This window comes from Triticum dicoccoides, chromosome 1B, assembly GCF_002162155.2.
Source record: "Triticum dicoccoides isolate Atlit2015 ecotype Zavitan chromosome 1B, WEW_v2.0, whole genome shotgun sequence".
NCBI classification, from domain to species: domain Eukaryota; kingdom Viridiplantae; phylum Streptophyta; class Magnoliopsida; order Poales; family Poaceae; genus Triticum; species Triticum dicoccoides.
In genome coordinates, this window is record NC_041381.1 from 161,172,024 (window position 1) to 161,197,034 (window position 25,011).

At 47.1% G+C, this 25,011-nt stretch overlaps 1 protein-coding gene and 1 pseudogene across 1 annotated transcript; one reads left to right on the forward strand and one right to left on the reverse strand.

Moving 5' to 3' along the window:
- The first annotated feature begins 314 nt into the window (after nucleotides 1-314).
- Nucleotides 315-1,570, forward strand: LOC119325526 (probable glutathione S-transferase GSTF1). Its single transcript, XM_037599263.1, has 3 exons — nucleotides 315-672; nucleotides 804-852; nucleotides 980-1,570. The coding sequence occupies exons 1-3, from the start codon at nucleotides 520-522 to the stop codon at nucleotides 1,456-1,458; spliced, it is 681 nt and encodes a 226-aa protein (XP_037455160.1). The 5' UTR covers nucleotides 315-519; the 3' UTR covers nucleotides 1,459-1,570.
- A 4,786-nt stretch (nucleotides 1,571-6,356) lies between these two features.
- Nucleotides 6,357-10,084, reverse strand: LOC119325536 (annotated as a pseudogene).
- Nucleotides 10,085-25,011: the final 14,927 nt, after the last annotated feature.

Sequence of the window (25,011 nt, forward strand, 5' to 3'; positions counted from 1 at the left end):
TTTGCTTGGATGGCCGCCGGATGTACATGGGATAGCTTTGGATGACCGGCTTCCGCATTGGTGTTCGTGGATTGGTCCCTCTGTCTGCGGACGGATGCGGTGTCTGGTTTGCGGAACAACGTTAGAGATGCCCTCGGGAGGGTGAGGGAGAAAAAGACTTTAGGAAGCGGGACCCACTCCCAGCAGGGGAGACATAGTCTTTGACTCTTGAACAGGGTGTGCCTATGACAGTGGGGCCCATGCAAGCTGGGTGGTCTTTGCTAAAAGGGCGCCGTGCGCTGTGGATTGGTGTATGAGAAATCTGATTAGCTCTCCTCCCTTCCTCTGCATCCCCACCCACCTACCGTTCTCCTTCCTCACCTTTGACCTCTCTCAGCTGCTCCCAGTTCCGCTCCTGTACAGTCCGATGCTTATAGGCGTCAGAAACAGAGCTACTTTAAAAAAAACAGAGCCTGCTAAATTACCCCGAAGAGAGAGAGAGAGAGAGAGAGAGAGAGAGAGAGAGAGAGAGAGAGAGAGATGGGCGGTGCCGTGAAGGTGTACGGGGTGGGGGCGTCTCCGTTCGTGGCGACGGTGCTGTTGTGCCTGGAGGAGACGGGCGCAGACTACGAGCTCGTCCCCCTCGACATGGCGGCGCGTGAGCAGAGGACCGAGCCCCACCTCTCCCGAAACGTACGTCGGTTCTGCTGAGCTCTACCATCAACCACAGCACTCCACCTTCTACTTTTTCGTGACAAGTGTTATTACTCAGGTGCTCTAATTTTCTATCTCATTCCATTTTCTTGTATGCTTCAATCTTGCAGCCTTTCGGGAAGATCCCAGTGTTAGAGGACGGAGAGCTGACTCTCTTCGGTATGAAATTCTCACGCTCATCACAAATCAGACCATAGCATCTTAATCAAAACCTCACTTTTACAAACGATGATTAGATTTTCTTTTGCCCTATCAATTAATCCGCACGTCGGTAATACGATCTCAGAATCGCGCGCGATTTCTCGGTACGTGCTCCGCGAGTACGGAGGCACCAGCGCGACCGATCTTCCAAGGGAATCCAGCCTCGAAGAATCAGCCATGGTGGACGTGTGGACGGAGGTGGAGGCCCACCAGTACCAGCCGGCCATCGAACACATCGTCCAGCAGTGCGTCATCCTGCCGTTCATCGGCGGCGCGCGCGACCAGGCCGTCGTCGACGAGAACGTCGGCAAGCTGGAGAAGGTCCTCGACGTGTATGAGGCGCGGCTGTCGACGCACGCGTACCTTGCCGGAGACTTCTTCAGCCTCGCCGACCTCCTCCACTTCGGTATCACCTACTACCTGGTGGCCGGCACCGAGTACGCGACGCTGCTGGAGTCGCGCGCGAACGTCAGTGCGTGGTGGGGGCGGATCATGGCCAGGCCGTCGGTGAAGAAGGTGGCGCCGTTAATCCACCTCTGGTTGAAGCCGTCTTCGTCTGCTTAAATTTTTGTATTGCAATTCTATTTTGCTAGCTTACCAACCTGACCGCTTGGTCTTCGTCCGGTAAACTGAACATCGTACATTCAGTCTATATATGTGTCTCCATTGAGTTTTATACTGTCTTGGTGTATTGACCCACAAGTGTTCACTTATATCTCGTACAAGATCACCAACTGTATCCCCTCGGTTGGCATCAAAAGATTCTGAACCGTGCAGCATTATCTGATTTCTTGTGCTGTTGTTGTATCTCGTATGGCTTATTTCAGAACCGTCCCTGCACATATAGATGGAGAAAAGCTCACCGCAAGTAGAACTCGTATCGAAAAGGAAATCCCCACATATAGTTCCCATTTTCCTTTGCAAGATCTAATGAGTAGAAGCGCAAATTTCTCCCTGTAATGTATCAAGTTTCCGATGCATTTGGTTGGGTAGTTGATACATTGCGTCGGTTGAGTTTTCCTTGCATAAAGCCCTGCTGCCAGTATAAGAAATCTATACCACCTGCTTGTAGTATTGCGTTCATTTTGCGGTGTGCTAAAATCAGAAAAATGGTGAAATGCCTATGACCCTGTTAATCTTCGACGAAAGATAATCTAACATGACAGGTTGCAGTTTTAGGAATAATGGTTTCTGATTTCTATTGGGAATGGTACACACATATACATAATGAATACTGATGCAATCTTTTGTAAGTATGTGCAAGGTGCAACTACAGGTCTTAACTCTTGAATTCTGTGATTGCTGCTTGTCGAGTTGAGTTTGATGGTTCTCAAGTTTTGGTTTGCCATCTATGATCTCAGAAACTTGATTGATCCAGGTGAGATTCTTTTTTTTTTTGCGGGGGATCCAGGTGAGATTCTGAGATCACTATTCTGCATGTTGTAGAAAATAAGACCAATAGTTGTTTTCGGATCAAACCACTTGTGATGAAGCAAAGAACACAAATGAAAGAAAGAAAAATGAAATGAAGAATGGGCTTGTTTGTATAGTGACATGGAGAACTACTAGTCCCATACGTCCGCGATGGCTATAGTGAAAAAAAAAGTTGTATTCTGAATGTCATGCCCGAAGTTTTGCCTTGAGAATTGGAGACAAATGACTGATGATGGCCTAATGGAGGCAAAGATTGATGATGGTGTCGCTGGCCAAGTTTTGACCGTTCAAGTTGATCATACTATGTTTTTAACTGGTAGTTCGTTTAACTGCTAATGAAAAGTGCTATTTAGGGAAGGAAATAACAATATTAACCCTGAAGTTCAGAGCTGCTACAAGCCAGACAACCAGAAACAGGACTGTTTTGTGTCTGCATCATCTTGACACACAAGCCCCTTTATTAGGACGCAAGATGCAAACAAACTAATGGCCTTTACAGAGGAAAAAGAATTGGTCACCCGAGGCCGAGGGTATTACAGAGAAGAGCTAATTTGAAAAGGTCATCAAAACATTATGATATGTTTCTTTCCAGTGAGAATGTTTTCTAAATACTATTTGAAACCTTTTGATAGGGATAACCTAGCAAGCTTTTTGGCACCTTCCTAATGCGACAAACAAATTCTGAATTGTTGTGGTGTAAAATTTTCTAGACGGGGCACATATATCTGTTCAAGCACAGAAGTAATCTTCTTTAGTCATGAAAAGAATTGTTATTAGGAGGGAACACAACAGATGAAATAGAGCTAGTGGCAGATGCTTGCATACATCAGATCCAATGCTTTTACTACATAAAACAATCCCTTAAATTAATTGATCAATTGTGATCATAATGCACACTAATTAATGGCCAAATTCAGAATCTCACTCGCACTACTGGAAAACAAGCCAGTGAAATACTCCTACACACTTGCTGGAAGTTTTGCTGGAAGTTTTGAAGTATTGATAGTGGCAAAATGCAATGGATAAAAACAATGGGTAAGCCCTTTCTCTTTTGATAGTATTGGTTCTTCTCCTCCTTGCTACTTTGAAGTACTGATAATTCTCCTCCTTGGGCATGTCATTTCCCAGAGTGTTAAAATGGGCACTCTTAATTTCTCTTTCGGAGGAAGCGGAGAAGCTGCGGATGACGCTAAGGCACAGAGGAAGAGCAAGAACTGCAACACCTATGGATGTTGTCAACGTTTCTCATTGTAATTGAGTTATTTTTTTTAATGAAGCTCTGTAGTGTAAATTCAGTTGATGTATCTGACCCTTGTATTTCAGTGGATGTATGGCAATGGATATGTTAATTCAATTCAATTATTTTCTCTATAATGTGGCATGAAATTGGTTTGATATTGGCACAAATTGTACCGTACGAAAATTGCAGCAGTTGCAAAATTCAGACAGCAAGTACACGAGCTGTACATACATCAGATGCACACATCAGATGAAAGAAAACATAGAAAGAGATCTAGTGGCAGATGCTTGCATACATCAGACTGATCATAATTGTGATCCAATGGTTTTACATAAACCGAATCCCTTGCATAAATCGTCAATTGTGATCATAATTCACACTAATTCGTGGTCAAATTAAAAATCTCACTCGCATTACTGGAAAACATGCCAGTGAAATTCTCCTACACATTTGCAACTAGATTACATAGTTGACAACTTGTAGCTTACAACTAGACCTTCTTCAAGGATGGTGTAGAGTTTGACAGATGGCTGCAATATGATGCCACCTTTTTCACATTCTTGACTAGTTACTCTTTTCCGAACATGGTTATGTGCATCACCACTCAAACGAAGTATTGTGAAATCAAAGATGATCCATTGGATCTGTGCCGCAGTACACACTTTTTCGACTAGAGCAGCAGAATGCTTTAAGAAGCCACAGAAGCATACAAAAATAAATAGATACGAAAAGATTACTCAAATGCTCTGCAAAATTCAGACCAACAATTCTCTCATTCATATCCAAAATTGATTACAGTATGACTTGATAGTCGGTACATCAAGGACTTGCTTAGCTCAAAGCTTCACTCACACATACACACAAGAGTTCACCAACCAATGCTACTCGTCAGAAACTGCAACTTTAACTCACCACGACGCCAATGCCTAAGAATCCAAGTCAGCCAAGATTAATTTTACAGGAGAGTCAGCATAGTCTCCAGACACTAGGCAGCTCACATGATTATTGTGTGTATCGACAAGTTCAATTCTACTCCTTTTTTCCTGCTACAAGCCGGGTAGCAAACGGGCGTTTTTGATTTTGCGGCGAGTGCGTTTTACGCTCTGTCTCGTGCCGGAATTGCAGTACATGAGCTTCCTTTTTAGGCTCATCTGCTTTACTTCGATTTATTGAAAATGCCCTTTATTTACTTAAACCCTTACTTAGGACCAGGTGTGGATGTAGTGTAGCTATGCCGTACACATCTTAACAAGGTTTTTGCTGCCTAGCTAGATGCAAACTCTGCTGACACTCTTGTAAAATTACTAATGACTGAAAGGGATTGAAAGAACACTAGAAATCTTGGTGATTAAGTGCAGAACCTAGAGATGCAAAGATTAAATGAAACTCATGTGTGAATGGTTTAGGAAGGACTAGCTTAACTCGAAGGTTCACCCACACGGACTCAAGAAAGGAATTGGTTCCTCTGCTTCCTCTGCTTTGCTTCCTCTGATGCAATTTCTTCCTCTGCTTCGATCACCCGAGCGCTCATCCATGGATTTGCATCGCTTGAGCAAAGTCCCGTCGACGAGCCATCTCGAGGAGGTGAGCTTGATAACGCCATGCGTGCTGTCTTGCTTGGAGCAGCTCCTCGGGGGACTTGGTCACGTCGGAGTGATGGATCCAGGGGTCATTGAACTGCACGGTGTCCACCATCTGCTCCACCTTTCGCCGGGCCTCCGCTCTGCTGCGCTCGATCTCCTGCCGACGGCTGGCCTCTTCTTTGGAGGCAGATCGAGCCTTGTCGAGGCGAGCCATGGTGAGGCGAGCTTTCTCGATCAGTTCGCGCATGCTCATCTGCGGCTTCGGTTGCGTCGCGCTCTCCGGAGATTCGGCGACCTGGTTCTTGGTTCTTGGATCCTTGCTGCTGCTGGGACACGGAAGCTTGCTGCTGTCGACCGCGACGTGGAGCTCGCCCCCGGAGCAGTCACCGCGTACGCGCTTCGCCGGCGGCAGTTGGACGTCGCGCACGGATCCGGGGCGCTTTGGCTTCTTGGCAGCCGCGGGGTTGGCCACCAAGGCGGGGTTCACGCGCACACGGGAGGAGCAGGAGTGGAGGTCGGCAGCGGCGGCGCTACGACGCGGGAGCAAGACGGCGGAAGCACCGTGGTGCCGGCCATGGTCGCGGCCGCGGAGTTGATCGAGGAGCAACGATCAAACAACGATCGCGAGAGCAGGGATCCGGCGGCGGGACGGGAGGGAGGAAGAGGATGCGAGGTGAGATAGATCGGGAATCTGGGAGACGCTGGAATCGAGGCGAGCAAGAAAGAAGAGACGCGGGAAGTAATTTGAATCCGAGTGGAAGTCGTCCCAGGCAGGCATAGCTAAAACGCGCACTTTGGTTTTTGAATCCGAGTCGGCCCGGGCATGGCTAAAACGCGCACTAATGAATTCCGAGTATAAGATGAATCTTTCCAACTAGCACTAATGGCTTCTGATTACTATGTCTCTCTGCTTCAGTTCAGAGTTCAGAGTTCTTATATTGTACACTACCTGAGCATGGATGTTCAGGTGCATCAAGGTCTTTTTTCAATCCAGAACAGCGTTTATTTGGAGATCCTGATGTGTTTGTAGTGTGTGCAGCTACAGATCTTAACTCTGAGCTCTGTAGTTGCTGCTTGTCAAGTTGAAGTCTGATTATGCGCAAAAATAAATAAATTCAAGTCTGATTATTCTGAAGTTGAACATGCCGGCTAAGTGTCAGTTTCAGTTTGCCATGTATGATCTCAGAAACCTCAACATCATTACATCAAGCTTGCAAAGATCCCAAGGCCCATATCCCTGGATGCCGTCGAAAATACGTTTGAATTACAATGTAGCTGATGGAAAATCAGTCTGGTAGTTGGTACTACAGAAACATGTTTATTTTCACTATACAAAACTGGTCTTAATATCTCGAATATATACACTACCTGTGTCATAAAAAGCCCATAATCCTTGCTTACATTTTTGTTGTATATATGCTACTACTGAATGTTCTCCATTATATCAAACCTCCGGGTCTAGAATGATTCGAACTCTGGTCGATATTGGAGCTGAACTTGTAATGGTTATGTCTATTGTCCTGCTTGATTGGCCCACGTATGTCGATGTCGTGTGTGTGCCGGCACACCCATGGATCAGCGCGGCTGGCTGCTTAGGCTCCATCGGCGAGCTTATGTTTTCAGAGTTCAGCATTGCAGCAACATCTGTCATGGCAAGCCGATCTGCTGGATCTTCCTGAGCACAAAGCAGCGCCACCTGAGCACATTTTATTATCTCGGCGACTTCATATCCGTCCCCTAACAACGGATCCACAAGCTCATGCAACCTTTGGTCCTTCCACATATGCCAGGCCTGAAAGAGTTTTTCAACAAGCTTGACATCAGAGAACTGCAGCGCAAAAGAAGGAAAATAATCTGGCAACAAAAGTAAACATCCCATGAATGTGAACTAGTATAAGAAATCTTGCTTTAAATATATATGTTCAGTTCACTCACATCTCGTACAAGATCACCAACAGTATCCCCTCGCTTGTCGAGTATGGTATTCTTTCGGCCACTAATAATCACCAGAACCAGGACGCCAAAGCTGAACACATCTGTCTTCAGCGAGTAAACTCCTCGAGATGCATACTCTGGGGCTTTGTAACCACTGAAAAGATGAAACAAAGGATGTCAAAACTGTAATATTCGAACATCTGAAGACAAAATAGTGGGAATCTGTGATGATTGATATATCAAGTGTAGCTGATACCTAGTTCCCACGACCCTACTCGTGCGCTCTTCTGCTACGTCTGAACCCAGTGCTCTAGCTGAACCAAAATCAGCAATCTTTGGGATCATGTTACAATCCAAGAGGACATTATGTGGTTTCAAGTCTCTGTGGACAAGCCAGAACATGGAGTGCTTATGCAGGTAAACAATTCCCTCTGTTAACCCTGTAATTATCTTGAATCGCTTAGACCAGTCTAGCAATTGCCCTTTTGTTCTGTCTGCAGAATGTTCAAAGAATGATTATCTTTTTTTGGAATTTTCTATTCTGCTCTAAACCAAACTATAATAGTTTCATATTAATTATGATGTAGAACTAGGGTTGTTGTAGCCTTAATTTAATTGTAGACGTATTGCATTCATGCACATACATACTTAGAATTAAACGAGGCGCGCTTGGAAATAACTTACAGTAGGGAAAACTTACCACATAGGTAACGATCCAAGGAACCATTTTGCATGAACTCATACACTAGAATCCTTTCTTTCCCATGGATGCACCACCCCAATAACCTAATCACATTGGCATGCTGAAGCTTTGCAAGCTGCAATTCACTGTTGACTTCAACCATTGCTGCGTGCTCATCAGCTCTTTTGATGGTAACATTAAGTCCACCAGGCAACCGGCCCTGCAATTTTTACTAAGGGGGTTAAAACTAACTTTCTCTAAGCGGACATCCACGCTATTAGGAAGACAAGGGGGATATGCATTCACTTTGTTAACTTGTTTCTATGTTGGCTTACCTTGTACACCCTCCCAAATCCTCCCCATCCAATTATCATCTTCTCTGAGAAATTCTCTGTAGCATCCAAGATCTGACAGAAATCGAACCTTGTGAATCCCGCGCAAGCCTCTTCCATACGGGTACAAAGCTCCACAAGTTCTTCAATGTCAACGATATTCTGCTCTCGAACATCAACTTTTCCTGACTCACAGATAATCTACCCTTGTCACCAATGGGAATTTAACGAACACTGACAGTATTAAAAGTAATTTTTTTAGAAAAATGCTCCAGTTTGTTTGTGTTTCATGTGGTTAATAATGGAGTAAGTATGTGCTAAAGGAACTTCTCAAGAGCTGTACTATCGGTAGTTTGAAGTTCTTATATTGTACTCCCTCCGTCCCAAATTATTTGTCTTAGATTTGTCTATATCTAGACACGTTTTAACGTTAGATATATCCATATCTAAACAAATCTAAGACAAGTAATTTTGGACGGAGGTAATATCATACATGTATGATTGCTTCCACTAGCTAGTGCTCTTTCATGACGTGCTATTAACTTATTTTACTACAGTTAAATTCTATGTGGTGACACAATATTTATTCATGAAAAAGTATGCATGTGTAACAAAAGTAATATCAAAATCATTTATTTGGAGACAATGAAGCAATCCAAAATACTTGAAGCATATAACATTGACATGAAACTTCAGTCTATTACTTTCCATATCTGAGTCCATGATTAAGCGCATTAGGAAATTCACAAATGTAAGTGCTTATCTACAAATTGTTATTCTCCAACATCGCAGAGTTCAGTAGCTCCTTGAATGTGTATTTTGGTGAACTCCAAAGGTTTTGTTGGAAGCCTAAATGTAGGAAATCTCATCATTATTGTGCCACCCATCTTTGGTTTCAACAGAGTCATAAGAAGTGGGAAACTTCATGCATTTGAGTCTGTATAACTGAACTTATGGCATTGATACATAACTTGAACATGACATTAACTCAACTTAACAAGGAAAAATCGTGCTTATATTGACAAAGATGCTAGGAATATGACAAATCATTTTGTATCTCAAGTCAAACAAATTCATCGACGAGGTGTGCATACTGTAAAAAGCTGACCTGATGTGACGATTTGAACTATCTGTCACTACAGTGAGCACCCGGCCCCCTCATCAGCCTGCTAGACAATATCAAATATCATCGTTATTGATGTACAGCTAACCAGCACATATTGATTCTCTCTCAAAAAAAACAGCACATATTGTATGATTGAGGTTAGTTGTAACCCCTCACTCCCCCAATCTCCAATCCTATTGGTCCACGATTAATTACTTATTGTAAAATTCATATCGAATTGTTTAACGGCAATTAACAATCTGCAATTGGACCCCAATTCAGACGCAGTCACTTGAATATATCAGTTCAACCGAATTTAAGTAAAATCGCTCTGAAATCAGTAATCCTCAACCAGTGAGGTTTCAGTTTCGATATCAGCTCTGAAATCAGTTTTGATACTAGTACTAACCTTGACACGGCGACTATCTGCAGTAGAATTGTCGACGAGGGCGATGAGCGGGATGAGGCGGATGAACATGTCGATCTCGTGCTGGGCGGCGCGGAGCTCGTCGGCCATCCGGGCTCCCAGGAGCAGGCGGCGGAGGTAGCCGCAGTCCTGGCACGCGGTCACGAGCGCGTAGCACCGCCGCAGAGCGCTGCCGAGCTGCTCCAGCGGCCGCCTGGTGGCCTCCCGCCGCATCAGATCCTCGAGCTCCAGCTCCCCGAGCAGGCCGCCGACGAGCTCCACGTGCTGCGCGAGCCGCACGCAGGCATCCCGGTGGCGGCGCGCCACCAGGGCGGCCTGCACGACCATGGAGACCAGCCCGAGCGCGTCGACGCCCAACAGCTGGGCCATGGTGGAGGCTTGCCCCAGGGCGCCCCACAGGCTGCTCGACAGGCTGTCCCATGCGCTCGCCATGCTCGCTGCTCCCCGCTGCTGCACTCGTTGCCGCCATTGACGGGCGCGGGCGCGACACGTATCTATCGGTGAACTTGTGTGTGTCGCCGGCGACTTTGACTTTTTTCTTTACCAAAAGGGCAGTGATATGCGCCGGTCCAACTGCCTAACTATTGGGCCGGTCCAGCCCCCAGCCGCCCGATGCAGCGAGATTTAACCGTCTGATCCTACGCGCGTTGACTTTCTCATCTTCTTTTTCCTCCCCGCGTGCAACGCGAGCACTGCCCCGTTCTGCTGGACGTCCTCGCGGCCGACAGCGACCATCCCGTCATCTAGGCCTCCTCCCCCTCTGCCATCCCGTGCTGCTGGATGTCGTGGTCGCCGCCGGTTGCTGCCGTCGTGTCATGTTTCTCGTCAGATCCATATATGCAGCACGCTTTCACCCATGGGTTGCAGCTCCTCGCAGGGACGGTCACAGCTCCGGGGGAGGCGCCCGCAGCTTCTAGTGGCGATGGTCACCGGTCGAAGCACCTCCGGCGATGCGCTCACAAAAAAGTACTCTCCCTCGAGGTGCCGATAGTAGCAAAACAATCGGCCGTTTGTAGCAAAAAAGTGTATCAGTTCCAACAAAAAAAAAGCTCGCCGCTGCCGGTCGCCGTCACCGTTGTAGCAAAACTGTTTATCGGATGTAGCTTCCTTGGTTGCCGGTTGCAGCGGACAATTGATATAGTTGTAGCAAAAACAAAAACAAATGTCGGCCGGCTGTTGTGTATGGTGGTAACAAACATTGTTGCCGGTTGTAGCAAAATCTTCATGGTTTGCAGCAAAAAAAATGTTGACGCCCATTGTCGAGGTTGCATCATCTTCACGAACCTGTGTAGCAGAAAAATGTCGTCACCGGTAGTCACAGATGAAGATGCCGGTAGTAGCAAAATAAAACACTGGTTCCAGCAAATGAAAAATAGCGACAAATCTAGTATTTGGTTCCAGCAAAAATAAATATCGTTTGTAACATCCCCGCCGCCGGATATAGCATCTCCTACGGCCGGTTGCAACACTCCATAACAGAAAAACAAAGCTCTGTATGAGCACATCCATGGCGACTGCTGCGTCATCGTGAGTGTCGCCTCACAACAGTGTGTGTGCATGCAGCAAAAAACAAAGGGGGGACCGAAGGCAGAAAAAATGTTATCTCCGTTTGGTTGAGACTCGCTGTCAGAGGTAGACGTCCCCGCCATCGACGCTTTCTCGCACGCGAGCACGTCGCCGTGAGAGAGCTTGTGGGGTCTCGAGGTGCGTGGGGAAGACTAGGAAGGAGCAGAGCCATGCACTGGAGATAGGAGAAACGGACTGAGTAGAATGAAGGAGGAAGAAGATAAGGCACCAGATTTAATTCGCGTGCGGGTGCGTTGTACTTACATGTCGTCATCTGAATCGTCGGACGCTGCGCGTGTGGACGCGACCGACCGAAATTTCGGCCGGCACGCCGTATACAATCGTTTCCCTTACGAAAAAGGCTTTCGCCTAGCTTTATACATAAAGCAAACCACCAGATCCACACGGTACTACAAAAGTTCACATCGCACATACGCAAATGTAACACACAACATAATATAAGAGGGTTCTGCTGAGAGCACAACTCAACCAGCCCTGAAGAAAAAACAGAACAAAGACGGCGGCACAGCCACCGAAGAAGCTAATCTGGCTTGGGGGTGGAGGAGGAAGCGGCGGCGCCAAGCGGAGAGCCATCACGCGAAGATCAACAATGTTGGTGTCGATGACGTCTCGATCCTGAGGGCGGCTAAGCGGCCGCCAGAGCTGCAAGTAACCACACATTTTGAAAACTGCGTCAGTAGCACGTCAAAGGGGCACACGCTGGATCACCAGTTTATTGCGGACCGTCCACAGGTCCACATGAGGACCCTAATCCCCAACCACCTAATGTGGCGGGCATGTTGGGGGATGCCTAGATTTCCACGAAGAGGTCGGGGAAGTTGTTATTGCACCAACACCCACCAACCACCTCGCAGAAGCAACTCCAAAGGAATTGAGCGAACATGCATGTGAAGAAGGTGTGATTCGAGTCCTCCTCCATCCCACATATGGGGCAAATCCCGTCCCCGTGGCCATTCCTCTTGAGAACCTCCACACCTGAGGGCCCCGGATCCATTGCCACAAGAAGATCGTAATCTTTAGTGGCAATCTGATCGCCTAAATAACCTCTAGGGGCTCATGTCCAGGTGTGGCCGCAATGGCCTGGTATAGGGATTTAGTGAAGAAACTACCCGAAGGCTTCAGGTGCCAAGAAACGCGATCGCTCGCCTGATCCACATATGGTTCCTGGAGAGCGGCGCACTCAAGGAGCTCGTGCCAGGCAGCAAGATTTGGGGGCCCAAATGGCCGCCGAAAAGTGAGTTGCCCTAAGTCAATAAGGGCCACCTCCACAAAGATCCTAGGTTCCACCATGATCGAGAACAAATCCTGGAATCGGGCGGCAAACGGGAGATCCCCGGCCCACCTGTCAAACTAGAATAGGGTGGAGGCACCAGATCCAACTGAGAGGAGGTCCCAATGCGAAGAACCGAGAGCAACTGGATGACGGATTGCCAGAACTGCGATCCACTGGACCTCTGAAAAAAGGCGAGCGGTTGACCTCGTAGATATTTATTCCGGATGATGTTAAGGCAAAGATGGCGCTTCCCATTTGCAATCTGCCACAACCATCGAATCAGCAGGGCAACTGTTCATGCGTTTGGAAGACATGATCCTAAGCCCGCCCTGGTCACGTGGTTTGCAAATGTAAGGCCAACAAACCATATGGTATTTCTGCTTGTCACCCTCCCCTGCCCAGAAGAATCTTGCTTGGAACTTAGGGATCTCATGATGAAGGGTCCCATGGAGGCTGCAGAAGCTCATGATGAACAGGAGCAGGCTAGATAGTGAGGAGTTGATGAGGACCGCTCGAGCCGCCTTGGACAACAATCTACCTTGCCAGGGCTCGATATGGTGTTGGAGCTTGGTTACTGTCGATCGTAGATCCACCACGGATAGCCTAGAGTCGCTAATAGGTATGCCCAGGTAGGTCGTGGGGAAGGAACCCAGCTGACAATTAAGCTGGTCGGCGATACTCTAGTGCTTGGTGGGGGATTATCCCATCACCATCACTTCACTCTTGTCCAAATAAAATTTGAGACCCGACATTTGTTGAAAGCAGAGGAGGAGGAATTGCAGGTTCGTGACATCGTCCTCGGAGCCTTACACCAAGATGATGGTGTCATTGGCATACTGCAGGAGGATACCCCACTACCTCCGACAAGGTGCGAAACTACACCACGGATACGGCCGCAGCTTTGGCCTTGTCAAGCATGGTAGCACTCTGCTACCTCTTGAGCATGCGTTGGTTTTCCCTTGAAGAGGAAAGGGTGATGCAGCAAAGTAGAATAAGTATTTCCCTCAGTTTTGAGAACCAAGGTATCAATCCAGTAGGAGACGACACACAAGTCACCTAGTACCTGCACAAACAATCAAGAACCTTGCAACCAACACGATAAAGGGGTTGTCAATCCCTTCACTGTCACTTGCAAAAGTGAGATCTAATAGAGATAGTAAAGTAAATAGTTTTGGTATTTTTGTTGTATAGATTGGAAAGTAAAGATTGCAAAATAGTAAACGAGATGCAATGTAAATAAAAGATATGTAATATAATAGAAAAGAGACCCGGGGCCATAGGTTTCACTAGTGGCTTCTCTCAAGATAGCATGTATTACAGTGGGTGAACAAATTACTGTCGAGCGATTGATAGAAGAGCGCATAATTATGAAGACATCTAAGGCAATGATCATGAACATAGGCACCACGTCCGTGTCAAGTAGACCGAAACGATTCTGCATCTACTACTATTACTCCACACATCGACCGCTATCCAGCATGCATCTAGAGTGTTAAGTTCATAAGAACGGAGTAACACATTAAGCAAGATGACATGATGTAGAAGGATAAACTCAAGCAATATGATATAAACCCCATCTTTTTCTCCTTGATGGCAACAATACAATACATGTCTTGCTTCCCCTACTGTCACTGGGAAAGGACACCGCGAGATTGAACCCAAAGCTAAGCATTTCTCCCATTTCAAGAAAGATCAATCTAGTAGGCCAATCTAATCCGATAATTCAAAGAGACTTGCAAAGATATCAAATCATGCATATAAGAATTCAGAGAAAGAACCAAATAATATTCATAGATAATCAAGTTCATAAATCCACAATTCATCGGATCTCGGCAAACACACCGCAAAAGAGTATTACATCGAATAGATCTCCAAGAACATCGAGGAGAACTTTGTATTGAGAATCAAAGAGAGAGAAGAAGCCATCTAGCTAATAACTATGGACCCGAAGGTCTGTGGTAAACTACTCACGCTTCATCAGAGAGGCAATGGTGTTGATGTAGAAGCCCTCCGTGATCGATTCCCCCTCCGGCAGATCGTCGGAAAAGGCCCCAAGATGGGATCTCATGGGTACAGAAGGTTGCGGCAGTGGAAAAGTGGTTTCGTTGCTCCCCTTGATGTTTCTAGGGTATAAGAGTATATATAGGTGAAAGAAGTATGTCGGTGGAGCTACGAGGGGCCCACGAGGGTAGGGGGCGTGCCTACCCCCCGGGGCACGCCCTCCTGACTCGTGGCCTCCTTGTAGAGTCCTAGACTTCAAATCCAAGTCTTCTGGATTGCTTTTGGTCCAAGAAATATCCTCGCGAAGGTTTCATTCCGTTTGGACTCCATTTGATATTCCTTTTCTGCAAAACTCTAAAATAGGCAAAAAAACAGAAACTGGCATTGGGCCTCCGGTTAATAGGTTAGTCCCAAAAACAATATAAAAGAGCATATTAAAGCCCATTAAACATCCAAAACAGATAATATAATAGCTTGGAACAATAAAAAATTATAGATACGTTGGAGACGTATCAAGCATCCCCAAGCTTAATTCCTACTCGTCCTCGAGTAGGTAAATGATAAAAACAGAATTTTTGATGTGGAATGCTACCTAGCATATTTATCAATGTAATTTTCTTTACTGTGGCATGAATATTCAGATCCGAAAGATTCAAGACAAAAGTTTAATATTGACATCAAAATAATAATACTTCAAGCATACTAACAAAGCAATCATGTCTTCTCAAAATAACATGGGCAAAGAAAGTTATCCCTACAAAATCATATAGTCTGGCTATGCTCTATCTTCATCACACATAGTATTTAATCATGCACAACCCCGGTTTCAGCCAAGAAATTGTTTCATACTTCAGTATTTTCAAACTTTTTCAATCTGCACGCAATACATGAGCGTGAGCCATGGAAATAACACTATAGGTGGAATAGAGTGGTGGTTGTGGAGAAGACAAAAAGGAGAAGATAGTCTCACATCAACTAGGCGTATCAACGGGTTATAGAGATGCCCATCAATAGATATCAATGTGAGTGAGTAGGGATTGCCATGCAACGGATGCACTAGAGCTATAAGTTTATGAAAGCTCAACAAAAGAAACTAAGTGGGTGTGCATCCAACTTGCTTGCTCACGAAGACCTAGGGCACTTTTGAGGAAGCCCATCATTGGAATATACAAGCCAAGTTCTATAATGAAAAATTCCCACTAGTATATGAAAGTGACAACATAGGAGACTCTCTATCATGAGGATCATGGTGCTACTTTGAAGCACAAGTGTGGTAAAAGGATAGTAGCATTCTCCCTTCTCTCTTTTTCTCTCATTTTTTATTTGGGCCTTTTCTCTCTTTTGTTGTGGCCTCTTCTTTTATTTAGTCCGGAGTCTCATCCCGACTTGTGGGGGAATCATAGTCTCCATCATCCTTTCCTCACTGGGACAATGCTCTAATAATGAAGATCATCACACTTTTATTTACTTACAACTCAAGAATTACAAACTCAAAACTTAGAACAAAATATGACTCTATGTGAATGCCTTCGGCGGTGTACCGAGATGTGTAATGATTCAAGAGTGACATGTATGAACAATTATGAACGGTGGCTTTGCCACAAATACGATGTCAACTACATGATCATGCAAGGCAACATGACAATGATGGAGCGTGTCATAATAAATGGAACGGTGGAAAGTTGCAAGGAAATATATCTCGGAATGGCCATGGAAATGCCATAATAGATAGGTATGGTGGCTGTTTTGAGGAAGGTATATGGTGGGTGTATGGTACCGGTGAGAGTTGCGCGGTACTAGAGAGGCTAGCAATGATGGAAGGGTGAGAGTGCGTATAATCCATGGACTCAACATTAGTCATAAAGAACTCACAACTTATTGCAAAAATCTATAAGTAATCGAAACAAAGTACTACATGCATTCTCCTAGGGGAAGGGTTGGTAGGAGTTAACCATCGCGCGATCCCGACCTCCACACATAAGGAAGGCAATCAATAAATAAATCATGCTCCAACTTCATCACATAACGCTTCACCATACGTGCATGCTACGGGAATCACAAACTTTAACACAAGTATTCCTAAAATTCACAACTACTCTACTAGCATGTCTCTAATATCACCATCTTCATATCTCAAAACAATCATAAAGAATCAAATTTCTCCTAGTATTCAACGCACTTTATATGAAAGTTTTTATTATACCCATCTTGGATGCCCATCATATTAGGACTAATTTTATAGCCAAAGCAAATTACCATGCTGTTCTGAAAGACTCTCAAAATAATATAATGGAAGCATTAGAGATCAATAATTTCTATAAAATAAAACCACCACCGTGCTCTAAAAAGATGTAAGCGAAGCACTAGAGCAATATTATCTAGCTCAAAAGATATAAGTGAATCACATGGAGTATTCTAATAAATTCCGATTCATGCGTGTCTCTCCCAAAAGGTGTGTACAGCAAGGATGATTGTGGTAAACTAAAAAGCTAAGACTCAAATCATACAAGACGCTCCAAGCAAAACACATATCATGTGGTGAATAAAAATATAGCCTCAAGTAAAGTTACCGATAAATGAAGACGAAAGAGGGGATGCCTTCCGGGGCATCCCCAAGATTAGGCTTTTGGTTGTCCTTGAATTACCTTGGGGTGCCTTGAGCATCCCCAAGCTTAGGCTCTTTCCACTCCTTATTCCAAAATCCATCAAATCTTTACCCAAAAACTTGAAAACTTCACAACACAAAACTTCAACAGAAAATCTCATGAGCTCCGTTAGTATAAGAAAATAAACCATCACTTTAAGGTACTGTAATTAACTCATTCTTTATTTATATTGGTGTTAAACCTACTGTATTTCAACTTCTCTATGATTCATACCCACCGATACTACTCATAGATTCATCAAAATAAGCAAACAACACACAAAAAAGAGAATCAGTCAAAAACATAACGGTCTGTAGAAATATGTAAGTTCTGAATACTTCTGTAACTCTACAATTCTGAAATAAATTAGTGGACGTGAGGAATTTTTCTATTAATCATCTGCAAAAAGAATCAACCTAAAAGCACTCTCCAGTAAAAAATGACAGCTATTCTCGTGAGCGCAAAAGTTCCTGTTTTTTTACAGCAAGATCGCAAAGACTTCACCCAAGTCTTCCCAAAGGTTCTACTTGGCACAAACACTAATTAAAACATAAAACCACAACTAACAAGAAGCTAGATGAATTATTTCTTACTAAACAGGATCAAAAAGCAAAGAACAAAAATAAAATTGGGTTGCCTCCCAACAAGCACTATCGTTTAACGCCCCTATCTAGGCATAAAAACAAGAATAGATCTAGGTATTGCCATCTTCAGCATGCAATCCATAAGTGGATCTCATAATAGATTCATAAGGTAATTTAATTTTATTCCTAGGAAAGTGTTCCATGCTTTTCCTTAACATAAATTGGAATCTAATATTTCCTTCTTTCATGTTAATAATTGCACCAATCGTTATAAGGAAAGGTCTACCAAGAATAATAGGACACGTAGGATTGCAATCAACAATGAAATATATGGGCACATAATTCCTATTTGCAACAATAAGAACATCATTAATCCTTCCCATAGGTTTCTTAATGGTGGAATCCGCAAGATGCAAATTTAAAGAACAATCATCAAATTCATGGAAACCTAGCACATCACACAAAGTTTTTGGAATCGTGGAAACACTAGCACCCAAATCACACAAAGCATAGCATTCATAATCTTTAATAGTAATTTTAATAGTAGGTTCCCACTCATCATAAAGTTTTCTAGGGATAGAAACTTCTACTTCAATCTTTTCTTCATAAGATTGCATCAAAGCATCAACGATATGTTTAGTAAAAGCTTTATTTTGATTATAAGCATGAGGAGAATTTAGCACGGATTGCAACAAGGAAATACAATTTATCAAAGAACAATTATCATAATTAAATCCCTTGAAATCCAAAATAGTGGGTTCATGGCTATGTAAAGTTTTGACCTCTTCAATCCCACTTTTATCAATTTTTGCATCTAGATCTAAAAACTCTGAATCATTGGGACGCCTTTTAACTAAAGTTGACTCATCTCCAGTCCCATATTTATCAAGATTCATATTGGAAAATAAAGATTTAATAGGAGTAACATCAATCACTTTTAGATCTTCATCATTATTATCATGAAAACTAGAAGAACATGCTTTCATAAAGCAATCTTTTTTTGCACGCATCCTAGCGGTTCTTTCTTTGCACTTATCAATGGAAATTCTCATGGATTTGAGAGACTCATTGATATCATGCTTAGGTGGAATAGATCTAAGTGTCAAAGAATCAACATCAAGAGAAATTCTATCCACGTTTCTGGCCAACTCATCTTTGGCTTTGGCTTCTCTCCGGCTTCCCTTTCCTGCCCTGTTATGCGTGGTCGTGGCGGGAGGCTCTGACTGCCCGTGCACAAGTAAAGGGGTCAAAAGGAGAGCCCCTACTTTTGTACACCGATAGTAGCCCCCGGGCCCGGGCCATACATAAGTGCAGCACGTTGTTGGGCCAGGCCCAGAACGGTGCGGGGGCAATTGGGGCGGATTTTTACAGCGGTAACTGTTCCGTCCGCTGCGCTTCTCCACTACCCGCGTTGAACGCGCGACGTGGGGGTCATGCGCGTGCATGACGGAAGCATGCTGGCGTCATCCTGTGGTGGATAGTAAAGAGGCGACTTCTGTGTCTCTTTGAGACCGCAGGACCGCTGCTCATTTACTGCCCTCGCTTGGGAAGCGTCGCTCCACGCGTCCCACTGCGCCTATTCCTCACGCCACGTTCGCTGCATGCACGATGAAGGGCGAATGACAGGCGCGCGGGACTTGAGAAGTTGTGCACGTGCGTGGGTCGATTCCCGCGCGCCTTCAATGGAGCGGGGAGGGCGGTCGACGGCCCCGCTTGCTGTCACTTCAACGGGCCGGATTGGCCGAGAGGGGGCGGCCAAGCCTCACCCCGCCCCTTTATATAGAGGGGAGCGGGAGGAACGGTGCCTCTCAACCCTTCGCCATCTGCCTCTCCCCATTCCCGCTTCCTCCTTTCTTCTGCCATGGCGAGGGGCGCGTGGCGATGCTTCATCAGTGGCGGCGAGGGTTTCGTCCAGACAGCGTACCGCTCCTACCCAAGAGCTCGTAGAGGCGGAGCCGGCCGCTAGAGGAAGGGGGAGGGAGCGAGGTCGAGGCCATCGTGGTGCTCGAGGGAGAGGAGGATGGGGTGGCAGATGAGCCTCGCCTCTGCCAGCAGCCCCTCCTCCGATGGAGGGCCATGCCGGGGATAACCCTTGCGAATTCTTCGTCAGGCTGCGCCAACCATCGCGCCATCACCTTCGCCTCCCGACTCCATTTGCACGGGAGATGGAGCTGGATCCGCCGCAGGCATTGCAGCTGCATATGAGGGGTTGTGGGAACAGTGGCACATGGGCCGACGTCGAGTTCCCCGCCCCTCACGTCATGTATCTCCATCGAGGGTGGAAGACCTTCGCTCGCCTCCACAGCTTGACGGAGGGGCTCACTCTCCATTTCAAACTAATGGAGAGTGGACTCCTCTCCGTCAAGATCTTCAGGCACTTTGGGACTCGCGTAAGGTGCTGCGTGGAGAGCTCTTCTGATGATGAAGATTCCTCCTCGAGCGAGAGTGGCGAGGAAGACAATCGCAGCAACGACGAGGCTAGCGTGCGGCAGGATGACGGGTTCGACTAGGCGTCGGGAGCCGCTCTGAGCGGCACCAGCGACCCCATCATCCGTGTTGCCGGCTCCTTGAACTTCTTGAGGTGGTCTCCTTGGGCGGCTGGCATTGGGAGGCTGCGGAAGAGGAAGAGGGCGGGCATCAAGGCCGTCAAGGCAGAGTACACGGGCACCAACGCCTTCGTCGTGTATTGACGTCCTGCCGCCTCGTCTTCGAGCTCTTCCTCCGACGCTGCCATCACCATCCAGCCCTCGAACGGCCACCGGGATGTTCTCTTGGTGTCTTCTGCCACTCGTAGCTCACCTAGGCGCCCCTTTTGCCCTTCTGCTTTCTTGTTCCATTTCCTGAGGAGAGGGACAAGAAAGGGATTACGGGCACCTTATCTCTTTTTAGTCTTGTAAGCCTTCGGGCCTTTGTTAACTTTATAACTTGTAATCCCCTTGCTCATGTTTTTCATTTTGTATGAATTGTACCTGTACGGAATGTTTTTTAATGAAAAAGGGATGTTTGCCGGGTTTTTCGTTCACTGGTGGAACCCACGACAAGGAGTGAATCCTCGTTACCTTTAAGATAAACACTTTTTCGCCCGGCACCAGGCCTTGCCGTCCCCCCACTTCGCTCGACCTTTCTCACGCCCTTAGTGGAGGCAGGGATGAGGCGGGCTTAGGCTCCTCGTTTCATTTCCTTGCTGCCACGACTACGACCAAACTCGGCCCCAAGAGATGAGTCCTAGGGTACGGAATGAGGGGAGCACGGTAGCCTAAGGATAAAATGACGTTTCACATACCTCGATCCATAACGAAACGCATGATAGAGGATAGAAGACTTATCTAGATCTGCAGCCCCCGGCAACCTTGGCTTGCCACGGATGGACCCTTGCTCTTGTAGCCCCTGGCAACTTTGGCTTGCCGGGGCCCAGGTGCCGGTCCGTCCCCTTTCTTCCAAAGTAGTTCGACAAGAATACTCATGTGTCCTGCAAACCAAAGAAGATAGAGAAGAATAGAGAGACGTGCACTGGACCTCTAAGCTAGGGGTTAGCCGCTGCCAAGCACTATCAACCCTAACCGAGGAAGAGACTCGACCTAGCATGCATGCTATAACTTAGGGCGCCAGCGCTTCGTTTATTTATGCTCAGGGTCTGTGCCTGGCTTTGTACAAAGGGTTACATGCCTTGCCGGCAAGGCTTGTACAAAAGGGTGGCTTGCCGGGAGGCCCGGTAGCCGCACCTTATGGGTAAAACTTGCGGAGATGCTCAATGTACCAGGAGTTGCTCACTGGAACGGCATCTTCGGTCTCCAGCCGGACTGTGCCGGGCCTGGTGACTCGTGTTACCCGATAAGGGCCTTCCCACTTTGGCGTCAACTTGTTGGAATTCTTAGCCGACTGAACGTGCCGAAGAACAAGGTCGCCTTCCTCAAAGCTCCGGGCACGAACCTTGCGGCTATGGTAGCGGCGCAAGGCTTGCTGGTAGCGTGCTGCTCTCACAGCCACCCGGAGACGATCTTCCTCAAGGAGCATCACGTCATCTTGCTGCAATCGCTCTTGCTCAAGCTCATCATAAGCGAGCACTCGAGGTGACCCGTATATGAGTTCTGTCGGGAGAACTGCTTCTGCCCCGTAAATCAGGGCAAAGGGTGTCTGGCTGGTGGCTCGATTTGCCGTCGTTATGATCGACCAAAGAACCGCCGGCAACTCATCAATCCAGCGCCTTCCACTCTTGCACAGCCTGTCAAAAGTCTTCATTCTTAAGCCTCGCAGCACTTCAGCATTTGCTCCCTCATCTTGGCCGTTGCTCCGTGGATGTGCCACGGAGGCAAAACAGACCCTGCTGCCGAGATCCTCAATGTATTGCATGAAGGCGTGGCTTGTGAACTGTGTGCTGTTGTCGGTGATGATCCTGTTGGGCACCCCAAACGGCACACTAGTCCCTTGAAGAGCTTGATGGCTGACTGCGCTGTCACCTTCCTCACTGCTTCCACCTCTGGCTACTTCGTGAACTTGTCGATTGCGACGTACAAATACTCAAAGCCCCCAACAGCACGGGGGAAAGGGCCCAATATGTCGAGCCCCCAGACCGAGAAGGGCCAGGAGAGAGGGATAGTTTGAAGGGCTTGAGCTGGTTGATGGAGCTTCTTCGAATGGAACTGGCACGCTTCACACTTGGTTACTAGTGTCGTCGCATCCTGGAGGGCGGTGGGCCAGAAGAAACCTTGCCATAAAGCCTTGCCAGCAAGGGCCCTCGACCCTATGTGGGAGCCACATATGCCTCCATGTATCTCTGCCAACAGCTTTAGTCCTTCCTCCCAGGAGATGCACTTCAATTTCACCCCATTCGGTCTTTTTCTGTACAATACGTTATCAATGAATTGGTACAGAGCAGCCCGACGGGTTACTCTTTCTGCCTCTTCCTGCTCCTCAGGAAGCTCTCCTTTTTGAAGGAATTGGACGGTGTGCTACGTCCATGCCGGAGCCTGTGGCTCGACGACAAGGACCAAAGGCACCTCTTCTGCCATGGGAGCGGCCGCCTCCACGACCATGACCTGAGGTCCTGCCGAAGTCGGTTGCCCCGCGACAGGATCGACATCTACGGCAACATCTTCGCCGGCGACTCCGGGGAGCTCGGTGGGGAAGTATTTGCCGGAGCCTAGCTTACTCCGCTTGTTCTGGCCGGTCGACGGCTCAACGGATGGTTGAGTTCACTGAAGCACAAAAGTACCTGGTTCCACGGGTAGCTTGAGGGCAGCGCGCTTTGACAGGTAGTCGGCAATGTCGTTCTCTGTCCGAGGGACATGCTCCACTTGTATACCATCAAAGCGCTCCTCCAGTTTCCTCACCTCATCTATGTAAGCTTCCATCAACGGGCTTTGATAATATTTGTTGACCTGCCTGACGACGAGTTGAGAGTCGCCCCTAATGATGAGCTTTTTAACTCCGAGATCCGCCGCGATCCTAAGACCAGCAAGCAAACCCTCATACTCGGCGGTGTTGTTGGTTGACATCTCCTGGGGAAAGTGCATTTGGATGACGTACTTGAGGTGCTCTCTGGTGGGTGCGACAAGCAGCACACCGGCACCGGCGCCTTGCAGCGAAAAGGCCCCATCAAAGTACATGATCCAGTTGTCGCTTGTTTCATCGCCGGGGAGAGTAGTCTCCTGCACCTCTTCGTTAGGCGTCGAGGTACATTCTGCAACAAACTCCACCAAGACTCGGCTCTGGATTGTCGAGGTACTTTCAAACTTTAGACCAAAACTTGACAGCTCCAGGGCCCATTCCATGATCCTCCCCGTTGCATCTGGGTTATGAAGTATCCGTTGCAATGGGAGGCGGGTGACCACCATGATCTCGTGCACTTGGAAGTAATGGCGCAGCTTCCTCGAAGCCATAAGGAGACCGAAGAGCAGCTTTTGCACACCTGAGTACCTCGACCTAGCCCCCTGCAAGAGGGAGCTGACGAAGTAAACTAGGTGTTGTACCATTTTCTTCTTCTGCACCTGTTCACCCGGTCGCGTGGGTCCTGTTGCGCTAGCGACAACCTCTGCCGGGGACTCAGCCTTGCCGGGATCGAGACCTACCGGAGAGGGTTCCGGCTTGCCATCTATTGACTCTGCCGCCGCCGCTGCCTTCTTGTCGACCTCTCTCTGCGCCACTAGTGCGGCGCTAACCACCTGATTTGTTGCCGCTAGATAAAGCAGCAATGGTTCTTGTGGTTTGGGCGCAACCAGCACTGGGGTAGAGGAGAGGCATTTCTTCAAATCTTGCAGCGCTGCCTCGGCCTCTGGGTCCACTCCACTGGCCCTGCCTTCTTCAAGATCTTGAAAAAAGGAAGGGCATGCTCCGTGGACTTGGAGATGAACCGGCTCATGGCAGCAACGCAGCCACTGAGCCGACACACGTCCTTGATCCGTTTGGGTGCCTCAATCTGCTCGATGGCCTTGATCTTCTCTGGATTTGCTTCAATCCCGCACCGGGACACAAAGAACCCGAGAAGCTTGCCAGACGGGACGCCGAAGACACACTTCTCAGGGTTCAATTTGAGGTTGATCTTGCGTAGGTTTGCAAATGTTTCCTCCAGATCTTGCACAAGGGTTGCTTTGTCCTTGGTTTTGACCACTATGTCATCCATATAAGCTTCCATATTTCTATGCAGTTGGGGCTCAAAACCAATTTGGACCGCTCTTGCAAAGGTTGAGCCAGCACTCTTCAACCTGAAAGGCATCCGTAAAAAGCAATACGTACCACATGGGGTGATGAATGCTGTCTTCTCCTCGTCCTCTTTCATCATGAAGATCTGGTGGTATCCCGAGTAGGCGTTGAGGAATGATAAAAGGTCACACCTGGCCATGGAGTCAACAATCTGGTCAGTGCGCGATAACGGGAAGGGATCCTTTGGACAAGCCTTATTAATGTCCGTGTAATCAATACACAGCCTCCACTTACCATTTGCCTTGCGCACTACTACCGGATTGGTCAACCACATCGGATGGAGTACTCCTCTCACCAGGCCTGCCGCCTCTAGCTTTCTGATTTCCTCCATGATGAACTGCTGCCTCTCCAGAGCTTGCTTCCTGACCTTCTGCTTGACGGGCTGTCGTGGTTCTAAGTCTGACAGTAGAAAGGGGGGGGGGGGTAGGTATGGAGAGGCAAGATCTTAGCTATGGCGAAGATGTACACATGAGGTTTACAAGTTCAGGCCCTTCTCGGAGGAAGTAACAGCCCTACGTCTTGGTGCCCGGAGGCGGTCGATTGGATTATGTGTGTTGTGTTACAGGGTGTGCGAACCCTTGTCCCAGAGG

Bases quoted from the DNA above. Each gene is read 5' to 3' on its own strand.
- LOC119325526 (XM_037599263.1), top strand. From the start codon at position 520: ATGGGCGGTGCCGTGAAGGTGTACGGGGTGGGGGCGTCTCCGTTCGTG. The intron at 673-803 runs GTACGTCGGTTC...TCAATCTTGCAG, and splicing joins AGCCCCACCTCTCCCGAAAC to CCTTTCGGGAAGATCCCAGT. The intron at 853-979 runs GTATGAAATTCT...ATACGATCTCAG, and splicing joins CGGAGAGCTGACTCTCTTCG to AATCGCGCGCGATTTCTCGG.